This window comes from Glycine soja, chromosome 6, assembly GCF_004193775.1.
Source record: "Glycine soja cultivar W05 chromosome 6, ASM419377v2, whole genome shotgun sequence".
Classification (NCBI taxonomy): domain Eukaryota; kingdom Viridiplantae; phylum Streptophyta; class Magnoliopsida; order Fabales; family Fabaceae; genus Glycine; species Glycine soja.
In genome coordinates, this window is record NC_041007.1 from 1431093 (window position 1) to 1448854 (window position 17762).

Here is a 17762-nt window from a genome sequence, read left to right on the forward strand (position 1 = left end):
TTAGAACATGAGTATAATAACATACATAACTTGAAGAGTCAAACCCTCAATCTTCATTTTTAATATTGAGAATTTTAAATATTTTTTCTTTCCTTTTATTTAGAAGTGAATTTCAACACCATTCTTAAAATAGGTCAATTTTTTTGTCGATGGTAAAGAAAGTGCGTGAAATGTACTTCTAAAAAAACTCCAATTGAGAAAAAGAGGAGAGTGGGAATTTTACTCATTAGGAATTTAGAGCATATGAGTTGATATTTTTAGATATTTTGATGTTATATTTAATCAAAATTATTATTATCTTAATAAGTATATGATAAAATAATAGTAATAGTTATTAAATAAAATTTTAATTATTATTATTATTATTTGTACTCCATCGATCGTACGTCGATCGACTTGCGACTTTAAATCTCTTTGTGTTTATGTATTTGAGGTTGAAAAAATTGTATATCTTATCAATCGTCATTGTCCGATAAGTCATGATCTCACTCACCTAAGTTCATGTTGATTGGTAGTTAACCTTTCTCCCACTAGTAACAATAAACACTTCTATAATTTTTATGGGGGTATAATAATCGTCCAAGAAGTATCGTTACAAGATACTCATAATAGTGATTTATAGAGAGTTATGAATTAAAATAATTGTTATTAAACAAGGGAAGGAGTCATTTGAATAAGAAGTCTTAAAATAAGTCTAAGATGACATATTACACTTGTCTTAGTTTAATGTTTTTGAATTAGGTTTATTAAATTTCATATACGATCTAGTTAAAAGAATAATATTAAAATATTATAAAAAATTATCTATTAAATTTTTCAAAAAATAATTATTAATAAAATTAATAATATTCTGTATAATTACATCATCAGGAAGATAATAATAATAAGTAATTAATTCACTCGTGCGAGCGAATCCTCTCATTCTCATAGACTTTCCAAAGACGAGAATCCACAAATAAGATATTGGGCAGCTAACGTGGCCGTAGGGACATACCGACACGACAGAAAGGGTAAATAAAGTGGACTTGAATCAATCCACGTTGGAAAGCAAAAGTCGTCTCCCCTTATCCACATCTCAGCCCCAAGTCTTAAGTCTAGTCACTGAAAATTGCTCGCACCTTCACTTCCACCCCTTGTTTAACGCTGCCTCGGCACGTGTCTTTCAATTTCGCCACGAGGACATGTCAAAGCACCCGTTGACCATGAGAACAAAATTGGTGGATAAGAAGCTGACTCAATCTGAGAGCAAGCTGACGTGGTACGAGAAAGTTGAAAGAAAATTCATGGTCATTAACCTCTTCAAGTGGCAGCCAAAAACAAATCACCTACCAAGTGAAATCTCTCTGATTGCTCCTTGACTAGGAGACCAAACAATGTTATATGATCCGTTTCAGAGCGAGAACAAAAAGGACGTAGCCGCATATGGCAATGGAACTCAACGTTCCTATATTCTTCCTCTTTTTTGAGGGCCACAATTTACGTAGACTAGCTAATCCAAAACAAAGAGGGTGCAAATCCAAATTTAAAGGATTAGATTAGGATGTCCCTGAAGTGACATCTATTTATGGATATGATTGATTGCTCTCTTTAAACTAGTATTTTCAACAAGCATTGTTGCACCCAAATGCTCAAATCTTTATTCACCACAGACGCACGCCAACTACATGGAGTCATGGACAACAAATGATTTCCAATGTAATCATTTAAGTGACTCAGTTTTGCACTTGGATAGTAGGTCTCGATAACAAATTGTACACCGATCAAACAAACTTATCATAGCGCGATTGATAAAAATAGGACATCTACAACGTCACGTTGTCCACGAATCTGGCTAACACAAAAGGTGTAGCGGCTCAGCCTCACCATTATTAACCAATGACCAACTAGTTATACATTATAAATATATAGAAAATATTATCTCCTTTAATTTTGAAGCATACATTATATTCAAATAATAGTAGAACCATAAATTAATTGGCAAGGGTCGGAAAAATTAAAACTTCTCTCCATTAGCTATAACGACACTCAGCCAATTTCATATAGGAACGTTCTGTTTCCCAATTACAGTCGATTTATTACCTTTCCAAGAAGACATTAGAGAACAAACTCGAGAGATAAAGAAAGAACTTGAATGAACTTGTAGTTCCATAGATATACAACGACTCCATGAATTACATGGATGTCTAATCAAAGAATAAGCTAGAAACACAATCCAGCCTAAAACAATTCAACGTTGAAAGATAATAAAAAATAAAAAAAATAAAGCCAAAATGTTGATTTCTAAGCTATCAATGCAACATTTGGGTCTTTCAGTCATCTATTTATCTGAAGACCCGAGAGGCAGAAAATTACTGACATACAAAACAAGATGACAAATGATGGTAATTGGTGCTGAACTTTATTTTTTGGAGATGAAAGGCTTCACTGATTCAACAACAACCTGTTTTTGAGAACGAAATGTCAAATTAATGTGATGATTATTGATAAACGTAGACAAGTAAATTGCAAGAAATAACTATCGAATTCTTATCTATGCTTTTGAGAAAGTCACAGATTTAGATTGTCATTATACCCAACCAAAGGCGTAATCACGGGGCAAATAATAAAACAAGCAATTATACTTTTGTTGATAAATATAAGTATTATTTATCCAAGTTGTATGGTCTTATTGCATAAAAAAAAAGTTGCATGGTCTTATGACCACATGCATGCTATTAGCTCCCCTATTAGCAGGAAAGTTCATTTACAAAAACGGAGTGTGTAACAGTAAGATAAAGAAACTGAGAAAATTTGACACCAAAAGAAGAGTTTTATGTTTTACGCATTTTTTTTTCATCAAGAGAATTTATCATCTACCATTGAGAATTAGCCTAGATTTACTTGTAGTCTTACCCTGCCATCATAGGATAATGATGCAAAGATCCATGGTTCACAAGAACTCCATGTGAGCCCTGTAACATGAATAAAATATTCGTGAAGAAAAGTACATGTGAGCTTAAAAGTTAAAACCATGTAAAAATTGGCAAAAGAAGCAGAAGCTACAATTATTTGCCTTTTCGGAATGTGGATCAAATTTGACATGATGTAATTCTAAACACAACTAAAGATCATGGATTGAAAAACCTTAAGCTCTTACCATAAATGCTGTCTTCATAATCACTGTACGTATTAAGCAATGGATCAACCCATCGGGCAGATGAATTGGCTTGTCTGCTAAAGTAAGCATAGATGAATAAAAAGTAGTCCTAAAATAAATGTAATATAGTAACATCTTAAGATAATAAGATGACCTTTCAGTTGTTAACTCATCATGATTTATTGAGGCAAGCCACAAGTTGACAGTTGAATCCGTACCAGCACTCTGTAACATCCACATTCCATGAAAAATAAGTAAATATCCCCTACATGATAATTTAGTATGCAGACCACCTTTAACCAACAAATGGACACCAGCAAGAGATTTAGAAGTCATTAAAAATGCATATTTGTATGTGTGCACATGTGGGTGTGGGAAAAAGCTTCTCTAAGGCAAGTTTATATGTAAAGTAAGCAATTAAGGGTGTATCCACCTTCAAATTTTAGTTGGATAAGCTCACCATCCACTTTAACATAAATCAAGGATCGATACACCCTTCGCTTTAGAAACAAGCTCACTTCAGAGGATCTACATCCCTCTGTGTGTGTGTGTGTGAAAGAGAGACAAAGAGAGAGAGAGGGAGCGAGAGAGAACCAAGATCATTCCATCATACTCTGGGTTACACTTGACAGTCCAAGTCCTAGCAATACAAGTAATACAGACTGCCAATCAGATGTCAAATGATATCAAATAGTATATTTTCATTTTAGAAATTTTTTTTAACAGAATAAAGAAAAGTTATTTGTGCTTTAAAAGTATGATTGTCACAACATATGGTAAGCACTGAAAATAGAGCAGTAATTTCCTTCTCTGCTTTCATTTTTAGTTTACTTTCATTTTTTCCAAAACAGAGATGATTGAAAATTGGAACATAGTAGGATTCTTGGATTGGGAATATAGCTAAAATACAAAAATCAGCTTTGTAACTATACATGGTAGGTACCAATGAGTATGTCCTGGAAGCTCTTGGATGGGAACTTTAGGTTTTCTTAGATCCCAAATATGTATCCCAGACTCATGTTCTGCAGTAACCTGTACAAAACATAGCAATTCAATTTTGCCAACATGAACAAAAGGTGGCAGAATATTACTATATCAGAAGGCAGTTGCTACTATAAACTCATTGAGTAATAGACGTGAGAAAAAAACATGTAATGCAAATCAAAGTATTTTAATACTTGGAAAACAAAAACAAAAATAGTTATCTATGATGTGTTAATTTGAATCTGTAATTGAATGTGAGAGAAAAAATGCTGGCAATCCATATAAAAGCATTGGTGAATTTCAGAAAATGTTAAAGAACACATTATCACAAAACACATTATGAAACCAGTTAGTATAGACATATTATAATGAGGATCACAAATTTCAACTCTTACAAGCATGTGCTGCTTTTGGGGATGGTAATCAACACTGCATACATGGGAACACTCGATTGACATAGTCTTCCTGTGATTCAAAGAATCCTATTAGTAGACATGAAATTCCTAGAGGTACCAATTCAGACAAAAAACTAATTGATTTCAGGGGGATGTATATTTGTCTCCCTCCCCCCCCCCCCCCCTCCCCAATCCTAGTTGCAAATACATTCACTTCCAAAATTAAACAATATTGAATAATTTTTCAGGATGCCTAAGATCATATTACTGCATAATTCAAAGTTCAAAAAAATTAAATCAACTCCTTTCCTTGTGAAAAAAAAAATGAACAAATGCAACCATAAAATCACATTTTTGCTCAATGTGGTGGAATATTATCATGTCATCAACTAAAATAAACCAGTCAAAAACTTAATGATGTTATATGAACATTACATACTTCATTGTTCTGACATCCCAAAATTGGAGATACGATTCACAAGTTGCAGCAACAGAACTCACATCATGTGGGTTCCATGCCCCTCCAGATAACTTGTGCAGCATACCAGCGGAATCTTGCGATTGTACCTGTTTTTTTGCTCGAATTTATTGGAAGGTGTTGGAGGAACTAAGTCAAAATCATCAAAAGTTTCAGGCATTTACAAATAGTAGTGACCATAATCACACAAGTCTATGATTATTTAAGTCCCAACTAAATCTTGAGTCCTAAATTTCCGAACTACAGTTACATACAATATTATTTAACACCAACTTCCAAGAAAATTTTGTGGTGTTTGACTTGCAATGAGATTGGAAACTAAAATCAATATCAGATTTTCAAACCCAAATACCCTTAAGGGAACAAAATTAAATCCATTATGGACAATATGTATGGCCCACTACTGAGTCACTTTTATCATGAACTTACTCATCACAGATTTGTTTTAAGAAGTCCATTGACCTATATCTTCACTCATCTTCAACCATTCATTTTCTATAATGCCTCTCATTCAAATAACTTCATAAGATTCAGTAACAAAAATCACATGATAATTGTTCATATATTACAATTCAAGGAATGTATATTGTAAAATATTTCTCCAATTACTTTTGAATTTTAAATGCCTAGATAAAAGAGAAAAACTATCCGCTTCATTTTTGCACAGGACGAAATGATCTTTCATTGTTTACTTTCTCCAACACGTTTTCTTCCTCTTTCTATTTAGGATTCATTAATTCGTTCATTATAACAAATGATGGTAACTTGAATAATGATAACATGTTATTTTGTACAAACATGTGTTTCCTGTATGAACATATGAAAAAAAAATGTATGTATTTGTGTCACAAAAGGTGTACCATACCATAAAATTCATACCAGTGCAATTTTCTTTGAAACGTCTAAATTCCACAAGTACAGGTTTTCCTCATTGATGTTGATCAATTTATCATGTCTTCCAGATGGCCACCATAGAATACTGTTTGGTGGTGAATATTTAGTAAGGAATACAAATTCAAGATTGATGAATAGACTTAATTACATTTTTTATCCCCCCTAATACTTTTACAGCAGCTAAAAGTGCAATTAGTTAAAAGTGCAATCGGGTCACAATAGAGGAGCTAAAAGTGCAATTAAACCTAAATAATAGAAGCAAATTTTCCGGGTGATAGCTAAAAGGGTGGTCCAGTAGAGTAAACTAAAGAAATGACGCATTGCTTGATAGTTAATATCAGCATTTAACTATCTCCCCCACATATAAACCTAGGAAAATGACATAGCACATAATGGAAGCCAAACTCTCTAAAAACATCGTTCTAGAGTCAAGAGCAAACGGGAATTGCAAACTCACCATTTAATCTTGCCAGAATCTGTGTCAAGTGAGGTAATTCTCTCTAGCTGAGGTGAATTTAACTCGCCATATAGCTCGGGGATCTGCCATATTGCTGCCCCATACGTTTCACCTATAAATAAATAAGAACATAAAGGTAATCACAAGTCTTCCTAACCAAACCAAGAGCCTTAGAATGTAGCACAAGCTATCTCAACATACGGGAAAACACTTACAATGTGAAAATACACAAACAAAAAAGTTAAAAGAAGAGGTTAATTACCGTTAGAGTAGACGGTTGAAAAGATCCGTTGATCAAAGGGACAAGAGACAAGGTCCCAGATCTCGTTGGGGTGAGAGAACAATCCCTCGCAGAAGAGTTCAGTTCCACTCGACGAAAGCCGAATCAGATGTACCTATCATGGAACGATTCACTCAATTAATTTCTACAGGGATCAAACTAGAACAATATGCGAGTATGTACCTCATTTTCTTCTTTGAGGCTGAGAGTGCCAGCGAGGAAGCTAGTGTGATCTGTGTCTGCTTTAACATCCGATATGCACCTAGCCTATTATATAAAAGAGTATAAGAAATGGAATAGTTAATTAGATCGATGCACAAAATTCGTGAGGGTTTCGTGCGTTGGACCTGATATTTTAGACCGTATCCGATGCCTGAAGACGCAGCTTGCATTGCTCTTTCTTTTTCTTCGACGCCGAATCTAATACTACACCCGCCGTGCGACACCTCAATACAAAGTAGAGTTGCTGCTCGCTGGGTTTTTTTCTTTTTTCTTTTTCTGAAGCCGTATTTTTGGACCAGTTGTGTAGGCATTCGCGGTAGTTACAATGGGCTTTGAGCAGAACACTATTCATTAAAAAAACCCATTAAGCATTTTAGGCCTCTTCCTAAAAAAACCCATGAAGCCCGCTATGCATAATACAAGGGAAAAAGAAAAGAAAAGAAAAGAACAGAACGAAAGAATCACCTGACAAAGAAAGAGAGGAAAAGTATATAGAAGAAATTTTGGTGAGACTTATCCCATCCATGCTCAGGAATCAAGAAATAGTCCTTTTCAGTTTCATTCACTACGTATCAATCACCTTCTCCTTCCACCAATCTTCAGCCTTAAAAAACTTGCAAGAAATAATACGGCATTGGAACGTTCTATGGATCAGATCATGTTTTTGGTAATTCTGTACGTTTAGAGCAAGTGGTGCATGTCCTCTTAACCGCTGCATGGTGGCAAATTAATCCAGCGCCAAAATAATGGGCTATGGGATAAATTTGCATCCGCTCATGCACCACTTTCTGAATGTAGACGTGGTATTGAATAACTGCAGAACCTAATTCGGCCTTTTATAAGTTTTATTACTTGATTAAAATTCACTTGTCAATTGTGATTTGTGAAGTTCTGATTGTTGAAATATGTATACAAATCTTAAGTTAATTATATAAAATTTTGAAAAAGTAAAAAAAAATAAAAATTCTTTAGTATTTTTCATGAGTTTAAAAGAAAAAAAATATATCTGAAAAGGATTATGCCATAAAAAATATTTTTAACAAATTTAAATTATGTATAATCTAATTCTTCTGTTTTCTTTTAATCTTTCCCTATCTTTATAATCTTTTTTACTTTTTTCATGCGGTGCTTCTCTTATTTCCGTTCGAACGCCTCGTGTGATAAGCCCGTAAATATGAAAAAGAATAATGATATTTTTTATGTTTGAATGGAAAATAAAAGATACAACAGAACAATTGATTTTATATAAAAAAAATGGTTTTTCTTTAGTTTACATTTTTCTTCATTCAAATAAATAAAGGATAAATGAACAAGCAATCAAGTATGCTCATCATACTTATAATATCTAAAAAAGTAACAGATTTTAGCATTTTTTTAAATGTTAGTTTTTAATCTTTTATATTTTTTATTTTTATTTTTAATATATTTATCAAATTTATTAATTATCTTTTTTAAATAGTTTACGATTTTATTGCTTTTCTATTTTATTTTTTACAATTTTTAGTTACTTTAACCATTATTTTAATTGAACATTTATAATTTAATAAATTAATTTTTCAGCTTTCAATTATTAATTTTTAATTAGATTTTCGGCTAGTTTTTTTTTAACACAGCCCAAATATAAAAGTGTGTTGTTAATTATAGGAAAATCACAAAGGATTTTGTTTATAAGCAAATAAAGAGGAAGTTAAATAGAAAATTAAAAGTAAAGATTTCTGACAAAAAGAGAGAACTAATAATAATAATAATAATAACTGAAAATTAATTGAACTATAAACCACCAAACTGAAAATTAATTTACTACTACTCTTAGACTAATTAAAATTTACAATAATTAGTTTAATTTGATTTTGATTGATTTTCATTAAAATATTATTCCATAAAAATTTATATACTTTTTTATTTTTGAAATCAAATTATATTAAAAAAAATCTTATTAATAATCTATATAAAAAATTAACATGCTAAACATTCTATAAAAAAAATATGCTAAAATTTCAATTTTGGTTAAATCAACTATATATTGAAAATGTCATCAATAAAATAATATGAAACCCAATTGATATTCATATAAAAAATATTTAAAAAATGTAACATTAAAGTAATATATAAGTGTTGTAGGTTGATTTGAATTTAGAAACATAAATAGCAAACTCAATTTTGATTTTAATTTTTTTTAAAAAAAATTGGTTTTTATTTTGAATTTGTTTGGATTTGAGCACCCTTAATTTAAGTGAAAACATTTGTGGTTTTTACATTAAGGAGATCATCCAACTAATGATAAGAAATTAATATCTTTTTAAGATGTGGACTTTTTTTATTTGCAATGAGACGTGGAGATTATCAAATTCTAAAATGTAGAGATGACACCTAAATTTTGCCTAACTATTTATTACGTTAAAGATATAAAAAAAATTATTTAGTTTTGTAAATAATTTTAAACATATAATAAAAGTTCGTATTTTTACCTCATATGTCCATGTATGGGCCATCGTAGCTATACCTAACTTTACTGCCGGTCTAACCTAACCTAAGTAAAATAATAATTGGTTAAGTTTACGGGATTTGATTGAAAATATCAAATTTGTCAATCACATACCCCAAACTGACTTGATTATTCTTGCAGCAATGTATATCACTTTATATAATAGAAAATACCAATAATTATGACATAAATAAATTTTATTCGTGAAACTGCAACTATATACTTTATTTTAAATTTAAATTAAATCATAAATGTATGAATGAAATAAAGGTGTATTTTTAATTAGCATATATATATATATATATATATATATATATATATATATATATATATATATAAACTGAAATCTTAAGGAAATATAGTCATTAATTATTTTACTTTTATATTTATTAAATCAAATTAAGCATAAATGTTAAATTAAAATAAATTTTATATTTATTACTTTCCTTTTTATTTTATTTTGATTTTTTTTTACTATTTTTGTTGCAATGTATACTACTTTGTATAATAATAAATTATATATATATATATATATATATATATATATATATATATATATATATATATATATATATAAACTGAAATCTTAAATATAACATAAACATTAAATTAATCATTAATGTTTTTCTTTTTATATTTACTAAATCAAATTATTCATAAATGTCAAATTAAAGCATTTTTTTACTTTCCTTTTTATTTTATTTTGTGACTATTTTAGTGCACCTAAAATTACAAAAATGGCCATTCAGTTTTGGGGGGATTTTTTTTTGCAGCAAGGTATACTACTTTATATAATAATAAATAAATAATATAATAATAAATTATATAGCAAATTTAATTTAATAAGAAAATATAATAATTATTTATCTGGACCATTTTTTTAATTAATGAGTTACTAGTCACACACTCTTTTGATTATGTTATTTTTTATTGTTTGAAATTGATTAAAAAAAAATTGGTTCTCATATTATATCTTGTATTCTTTTAACATGAATTTATAATTTTTAATAAAGTTTAATATATTAAAGAATGTGTGTTCGAAAATTTGTTCCTGATTTTGTGATATAACTAATTTTGGGTTAGACAACCAGCTAAAATCTTCCAAAACTGGCCGGATCGGATTTGTCACATCAAACCCACACATGCAATAATTCAACCCCCTTTATTTATTTTTATCTATTTATTGACTGAAATCAACCCCCTTTATTAGAAAAATACATAAAAGAAAATGTTTGTTGAGAAAAAAATGAAGAAGAAGATGACGATACACGTTCTTGAATCAAACATGGCGTTACAATTAGGTGTATGTGTGAATTAGAAAACTCTGTGGGGACTTTTCAAAATTCTCCTTCTGTAGGGTGGTACCTCCCAAACTTCTCGTGATACCAAATAGCCGCATGGTATTAGTATGCATATGGTACGGTACCCGCCACCTTCAATATATGCAACCCAACACCAATTCTCACCAAACCATATATGCTCCTTTCATCATTTAATTTGAATCATATTGCTCTCTCTGCGTTAGTTGTATCGCACATCATCGTACGTGATCACAAAATTACCCTTTGGCAGAACAAGCTACTAATATAAACCTCAGGGTTTTGTGGAAAAAAAGAAGGAAGAGATCGACGATGTTACAGAGCCCCAGAAAGTTTGTGACGCCCTTTACTAAATGTGTTTCTGATCTCAATTGGCGTTTAACTGGGTTGATCATCCCTCTAGTTTTATTCATCACGTTCTTCTCTCTCCATTATTCATCTTCCACTTCTTCAAACGGTTTTTCAGCCTTTTACCCTGTTCAGCAGTTTCTCTTCAACCTCCCTTTTAAGTTTATCAGCGAGGAAGATCCTGTTGTTTCCAAGGATGAGTTGTTGCGGTCCAAAATTGCGGTGTGTTTGGTTGGTGGTGCCAGAAGGTTCGAACTCACGGGACCCTCCATTATCGAAATGGTGCTCAAAGAATACCCCAATTCGGATGTTTTTCTTCATAGCCCGTTAGACAAGGACACGTTCAAGTTCTCGCTCCTGAAGTTTGCGCCGAACGTCGCCGCCGTTCGAATCTTCCACCCTCAACCGTTGCCGGAAAACGAGTCGTATGTTCGAGTCCTCACCGCGCATAACTCGCCCAACGGAATCCAGGTCATTTCACTGCTATTTTCTCTTTCTTTCTTTCATTATTATTACTACTTTTTCCCCTTTTTGGATTTTGATTCCTAAAAATACCACATCATCAGAATCATGTTGTTAAACGTATTATTGCTGATTACAGTGAATGAGATTATATTATTAGTGTTGCATTTTTTGTAATTGTTTTAGTTTTTATTTTTTAAGTAGCTAGTGTCTTGAGTACACTTTTTAGGAATCTCCACATATTGTTTGGTTGATATTGGTTTTATGGAATAATTTGTGCAAGTTGCTCTGGGTCACATTTTTTGTACCTTGGCGGATATTTTCATATCAGTATCGAATTCATTTCTTTTTCACCTCGCCTTCCAGAAACCAGAAGTCTATTTATATTTATTTATTTATTAGGATGCTATCTTAAAAGAAAAGTAAAATATATTATCAAATATCTTTACTTGCACTACATTTCATCTTCCTAACCCATGTAGGTTGGTTAAAGCAAAAACTGTTGAGGGAACCCAGTCATTTATGACTGGGACAGAATGTTTTAACTGTATTAAATATATAGGAGGTTATTATCGTAGGCACGTAACACGTACGTTCACGTTAGGTCGTGTATTTATGCATATGTTTATCTTTAAAGTATACTTATCTATAAAACGGATACTTAATTTGTATAACTTTATATGTATGTTAAAAGTTAATTTAATTAGGTAGTAACGTTCTTTTTTTAAGAATTTATACACATCATTCTTATATTATAATATAATTAATAATAATATAAAATATGATACTAAAGGAGAAATAAATTGAAACTGAAAAAAATATTTGAAAAGTTAATGTTTTCTATTTATATTAAATTAAATTTGATAAAATCTGTTTGAATTTTTATTTTTAAAAGCTTGATATATCTCATAAAAAAACAGCTGATATATAATAATCTATTTTCCACATACTGGAATATATTTTTTCGTTTTTATGTAATATCCAGGTCAGGAACATAAAATTGGGATGATAAAAAAATATCAATTTAATATAATAATATATATTTTAAGATAAGTATAACATACAATATTAATTTTAAATTTGTTTCATTACTCAAATGAATAATGGAAACATTTCCTCTTTTTTTCACTGGCTATCAGTCAACCACTTTGTACTTGAATTTGCTGCAATTCTAAAACACAACCATCTTTACTTATAGCTAAATTAATTCCTAGCCTGTTTTACTTTTTATTAAATATGTCTACAGTCTTGTGGATCTGTTAAATCTTTATTTATTTAATTGTTTAATATTTACTTATTTAGGATCGAGTTGGATAAAATTAGAAACTTTGGAGAGTTAGGAGGCAGTTTTCAGTTTGGTAGGGTTGACAGGGGTAGTGTGTGAGGGCAAGTTCCTATTTTCGGGTCACCATTCCTTTCTTACCCTCAATGATTTATGAACTTTAATTGCTAAATCAGTAAAGCTAAACTGAACAACCAAGCTTGCTTAGAATTGAAGTATCAAGTAGTAGTATGACGCCAACGTAGAAACTAAATGCTAATTATGACTGTTTTTATTTATTTATTTATTTTTGGTATTGATATATGACTGAATTTAATTTACGTTATTACGCAGGGGCTTCTTCAGTACTTTAACCTAGTGGAGGGATGCCTAACGATGATAAAATCACACCAACAGAAGAAAAACTTCACGTACGATTGGATAATCCGAACACGTGTTGACGGGTACTGGAACGCACCGTTGGGTTCCGAAAACTTCGTTCCGGGAAAGTACCTGGTCCCAGCGGGCTCCTCCTACGGTGGACTCAACGACCGCTTAGGAATCGGCGACCTCAGAACCTCGACGGTGGCACTGTCGCGTCTCTCTTTAGTTCCAAACCTCGATTCCGCTGGCTTCAACAACCTCAACTCAGAGGCAGCGTTTAAGGCCCAACTCACGACGCTGAACGTGAGCCACGTGGCAAAACGACTCCCGTTTTGCGTCGTTTCGGACCGCAGGTACGATTTTCCACCGGGGCGGTTCGGGGTGCCGGTGGCGGCGCTGTCGAGCCCGGGCCCACTGAGTGGGGCCAAGTGCAGGCCATGCAGGGAGGTGTGTGAGGGTTTGTGCGCGGAAACTGTGATGGATTCGGTTGAGAAGGTGTGGAGTTGGACCCATTGGGAGAACGGTGCGCTTCAGCTTTGCGACGCTCACGATGCGTGGGAGAGTGGTTGGGAGAAGAATTTTGACCGGCTTGCTGGGAAGAAATTTGCGGCGGCTAGGAAGCGAATTCAGTCTATGAAAATGGAGGAGTGCGTTAAGGATTTTGTTCAATTGAGGAAACGGAGTGCGCATTGGAGTGCGCCTCTGGTGGATGAGATTTGTGCATTGGGTTTGAATCCACCCTGAACACCGTTTCTTTCTTTCTGTCACACAGTTTAGTAAAGTCACTACTGGATTTTCTACTTTTCTTTGGCGGAAATAGGAGAAATATCAATTCTTTTTTCACTCGTTGGAATATTTATTTTTCAAATTTAAATATATAACTATATATAAGTGGGTGTGAATATGGCACTCTAATAAAATAAGTACATCGTGTTAAAGTAAAAAGAGAGAGAAATATGTTTTTAGACTTTAATAAACAATAATAAAATTAATATTACTTAATTATAATGTATCTATAATTTATTATTTATATCTATCTATAATCTCTATATAAACGTAGTTTTTTTTTTTAATACAAGCCGAAACAGGAAAACATGAGAAAGAGAAAACTAGAAACGAACGGACAGAAACTCCTAAAGCATCAGAAAACAGAGATTGTTTCAGATCATTAGGACAGTTTTCCCACACTTTGAAAAATATAGTTTATTCGACAGTTTTGATGAGTGATTAAAATTGGGATTTGGGAGTTATCTGAGAGTTGGTTATGCATGATAATTGAAAAATAATTATGAATAATATATTTTCTAATTACTTATTATCAGACTTAGACCATAAAAAAAACTATTTTTAATCAAAACTCATTTTAAAAATTAAGGGCATTGGCCCACGTACTCAGTTCATGTATTTCGTTCGTAACAAACAACAATGCTGAACAGTATAATTTGTACTCTTTTATTCATCTAATTACTTATTTATCCATCCGTCATTTATTCATTTTATGGTATCATCATCAAATAATAATAGAATAAGAAAGCAAAAAAGAAAAAGAAAAAAAAGGAAGAAGACAAAACAAAAGGGGAGAAGAGAGGGCGTGGAAGAAGCTCCTATATATGAGAATGAAAAGCAGTTGTACTCTTTTATTGAGGCCTTGTGTTTTATTCTCTTCTCTTCTTGGGTAACTAGCATGGGCCATATATATTATTTATTAGAGTAGCAAAGCTCTCAGTACTGAAAAACAGTGGACCAGGCACGTCTCTCTCGTTCTGGAGATCACCGTAAAAATCATCACCCAACTTTGACGTACAAAAGGAGACAGACACAACACAACACAACCACCGTACCCTCTTGGTTCTCTTCTCAAGTTTGTTCATGTGATTCCACCATCATCATCAACGTCAATTAATACAACACACTGCATGCCCCACACCACGTGTACCAGCAAGACCCATGAATTCAAACCCCAAATCCCAGTCATTTTGCTATGGCCACCGCTAACGTGAAATTAGTACATTACTTCCAAACAAACGGCAACTAAAAGAAAAGAAGAGGAAGCAGACAAGCAGCGGCATCAGTTCTATCAATATTTTTTTTCTCTTGCACTACTAGTTGGTTTCAATTTGTTTCTGCAATTAGACGATTCGGTTGATCTTGGAATATTTCTTGAATGAGTTTATTCTGTACTAACAGAAAACACTGTTGGAAGTCGCTTTGCTGCCTCAGTTTCCAACCAAATTCAAGTCCAACTCTTGTTAGAGGAATTGTGCTGGTGGCATGAAATGAACCACGAAGCAAATTGTTGAAGATTGGAGGATCAAGTTACTGAAACGGTGTTGCCCTTGCGTTTTATTTTTTGCAAAACGTAAAGGGAATTGCCTCAACAATTTTTTAGCCTGTTAAACGAAGAGAGAATTTAAGAAACATTTTTTATAGTTCAGTGTATGGAAAATTGGAAATTAGGAGTCTGTGGACGAAAGAAGAACTGGCCATAGGCATGCGTCCATTGTAACGGGCCCACCTAGGCCTAATCTGGTGCAATGGATGCCGCAAGGAAATTACTATTCACACCTCCCTTTCACTATTAAAGGTAAACCCCCTGCCTTTTTAGAAATGATTTAAATACTCCTGAGTCTTGACATTTAACCACCGTATTACCGGCGGTGATCTTAAAAATCATTTTCAAAATATTTTAGGATGTAACAATTCAAATATTTTAGAAATTTGATTTTTGTTTATATTTTAATTTAAGAATTAGGATTAGTCTCTCTTGTATATTTTAAAACTTAAAACTTATAATTCAGTAAAATACACGTCATATTTGCTAGTTGTTATAATTCAATCATATTTTTAAGAGAAGTAATCAAGCTGAAATAGCGACATTTACAATATTGAAATTTCTTTGGGTGGCATATAAGTGTAATGGACTTGTGGTGCTGGTTCTCTTTTGTTTGCTTAGCTGTTTCTTTCTTCGTCATGATCATGTTACGCACACTAAGAAACAAAAAAATTGACTTGCGAAATGACTTATTTCGATACGTTTTTAAGTTAATTTTAAGATTGTTTTATTAACACAAATCATTCCGTTCACTTGTGTATTTGCATTTATTTTAATTTTAGTACGGTTGAAATGATCATAACATTTATGATGGTGAAATATCTGTATGATTTTTCCATTTTTTTAATACGGTCATTCAGTATTATAATATCTACTTATTTTGGGAAGGTATGCATTAACAAATTATTCCCACTTATTTTTTAAAAGACTATGTAGCAAATTGTAGCATCAATTAGTAAGGATAAAAGTGTTGGCTGCCTAAAAGAAAAGCAACATAAAAGGTGGTCAGGGAGATGTAGCATTAAGTCACTAACCATATATAGGAAGAAAAAAAACATAAAAGATGAAGCAACACCATGATAAGGGATTATTATATTTTGTTACTGGATATAAGACTGGCCAGTGATATCTAAATCTCTGTCTCCGGTTGAAGGGGGAGGATTGTGTTTGGGCTTGATAGCGTCCTTATCAACGGGGCCATCAGCACTCTGGCTCTCACTTGCCGGTGGCTTTGTTGGCTTCTCCGGTTGCCCTTTCTCCGTACCGTACATTCCACCACCATAGGCACCATGTGTTACCGGCTCCATTCTTGAGATTTGGGGTCCTTCCCCCAGTTTTTGCTTTTCATTTTCACCCTCTTTTTCCATTTGAGGCTGAGTGATCCCACCCCTCTCCTCATTATGTACATCTTTATTTCACCTTGTATGTTGGACGAGTGTCTTTTTTTATTTACGTGCCAACATATATCCATGCCACGCAGCCCATGTTCTCTTTCAACCGCTTCATGTAAACACCATATTCTTCCTTTTTATTTGTGCATGTCTTGCACTTATGCTTCTTTTCTTTTCTAGATTTTTTTGGGTCATATTTTTTACCCATTATTCGGCTTAGGCCCATTGAATTTTGAACAGTGACTATTTTTTGTGGATAGAACAATTTAACGGGGACAATAGTTTGTCTGGGCCTGTTTTCCCTTTTCTTTTGGGCTTTCTATCCCATACGAAAAAAGGAGACAATGTTTTGTCCTATAATAATAATGTATATTTAGCATTAAATCATTAACATTCGTTAGTCTTACATGTATGATTTACCTAACTTAATCTCTGAAAGTGGCATAATATGAGTGTTGTAAGTTTAATGATTAACTCAAATACTTATATAAACCAAATGACTAAAATGTAATAGATGAAGATGGAGATGAAGAATACTTCCAGGTGCCACAAGTATAAACAACTTATTTGCCAACAAAAATTAATTTAAAATAATATATGTATGTAGGAAAGAATCATCGCATCAACACGGAATACTTCACATCACTGTGAGGTAAAAGAAGTTAAAATAAATAGGTAATAATAAAATGAATTTAATTATAATTATAATTAAATAATAAATTATTTAAAGATAAAATATGCAATATAGTATTCCTCGTGTTATACCTGTCATATTAAATTAGAAAAACATAGAAATAAAGACACACCTATTTAGATAATACTACACCAAAAAAGAATAAAACTCAAAAGTAGAAGCGTAAAGGTGAAACCTTGGTTTAAAACGCTGGAATAAAACTTCCTTAGCAAATTGCTATCAATGGGTATACTAAATAGG

General features: G+C 32.4%; 2 protein-coding genes across 3 annotated transcripts; one reads left to right on the forward strand and one right to left on the reverse strand.

The window, feature by feature from the left end:
* Nucleotides 1–2112: 2112 nt before the first annotated feature.
* Nucleotides 2113–7172, reverse strand: LOC114414545 (WD repeat-containing protein DWA2-like). 2 transcript variants are annotated; one of them, XM_028378839.1, is made up of 13 exons: nt 6972–7172; nt 6808–6891; nt 6607–6739; nt 6345–6456; nt 5873–5972; nt 4955–5082; nt 4516–4585; nt 4080–4168; nt 3731–3776; nt 3291–3361; nt 3137–3210; nt 2893–2951; nt 2113–2440 (listed from the first exon to the last, which is right to left on the reverse strand). In XM_028378839.1, exons 1-13 carry the CDS (start codon nt 7155–7157, stop codon nt 2399–2401), a joined length of 1194 nt encoding a protein of 397 aa, XP_028234640.1. In that variant the 5' UTR covers nt 7158–7172; the 3' UTR covers nt 2113–2398. The 2 variants fall into 2 exon arrangements, with proteins under 2 accessions (XP_028234640.1, XP_028234639.1); XM_028378838.1 differs by having other exon boundaries at nt 3137–3361.
* Nucleotides 7173–10547: 3375 nt separating this feature from the next.
* LOC114414546 lies at nt 10548–13948 on the forward strand. The gene is made up of 2 exons (XM_028378840.1): nt 10548–11469; nt 13076–13948. The coding sequence occupies exons 1-2, from the start codon at nt 10963–10965 to the stop codon at nt 13847–13849; spliced, it is 1281 nt and encodes a 426-aa protein (XP_028234641.1). The 5' UTR covers nt 10548–10962; the 3' UTR covers nt 13850–13948.
* Nucleotides 13949–17762: the final 3814 nt, after the last annotated feature.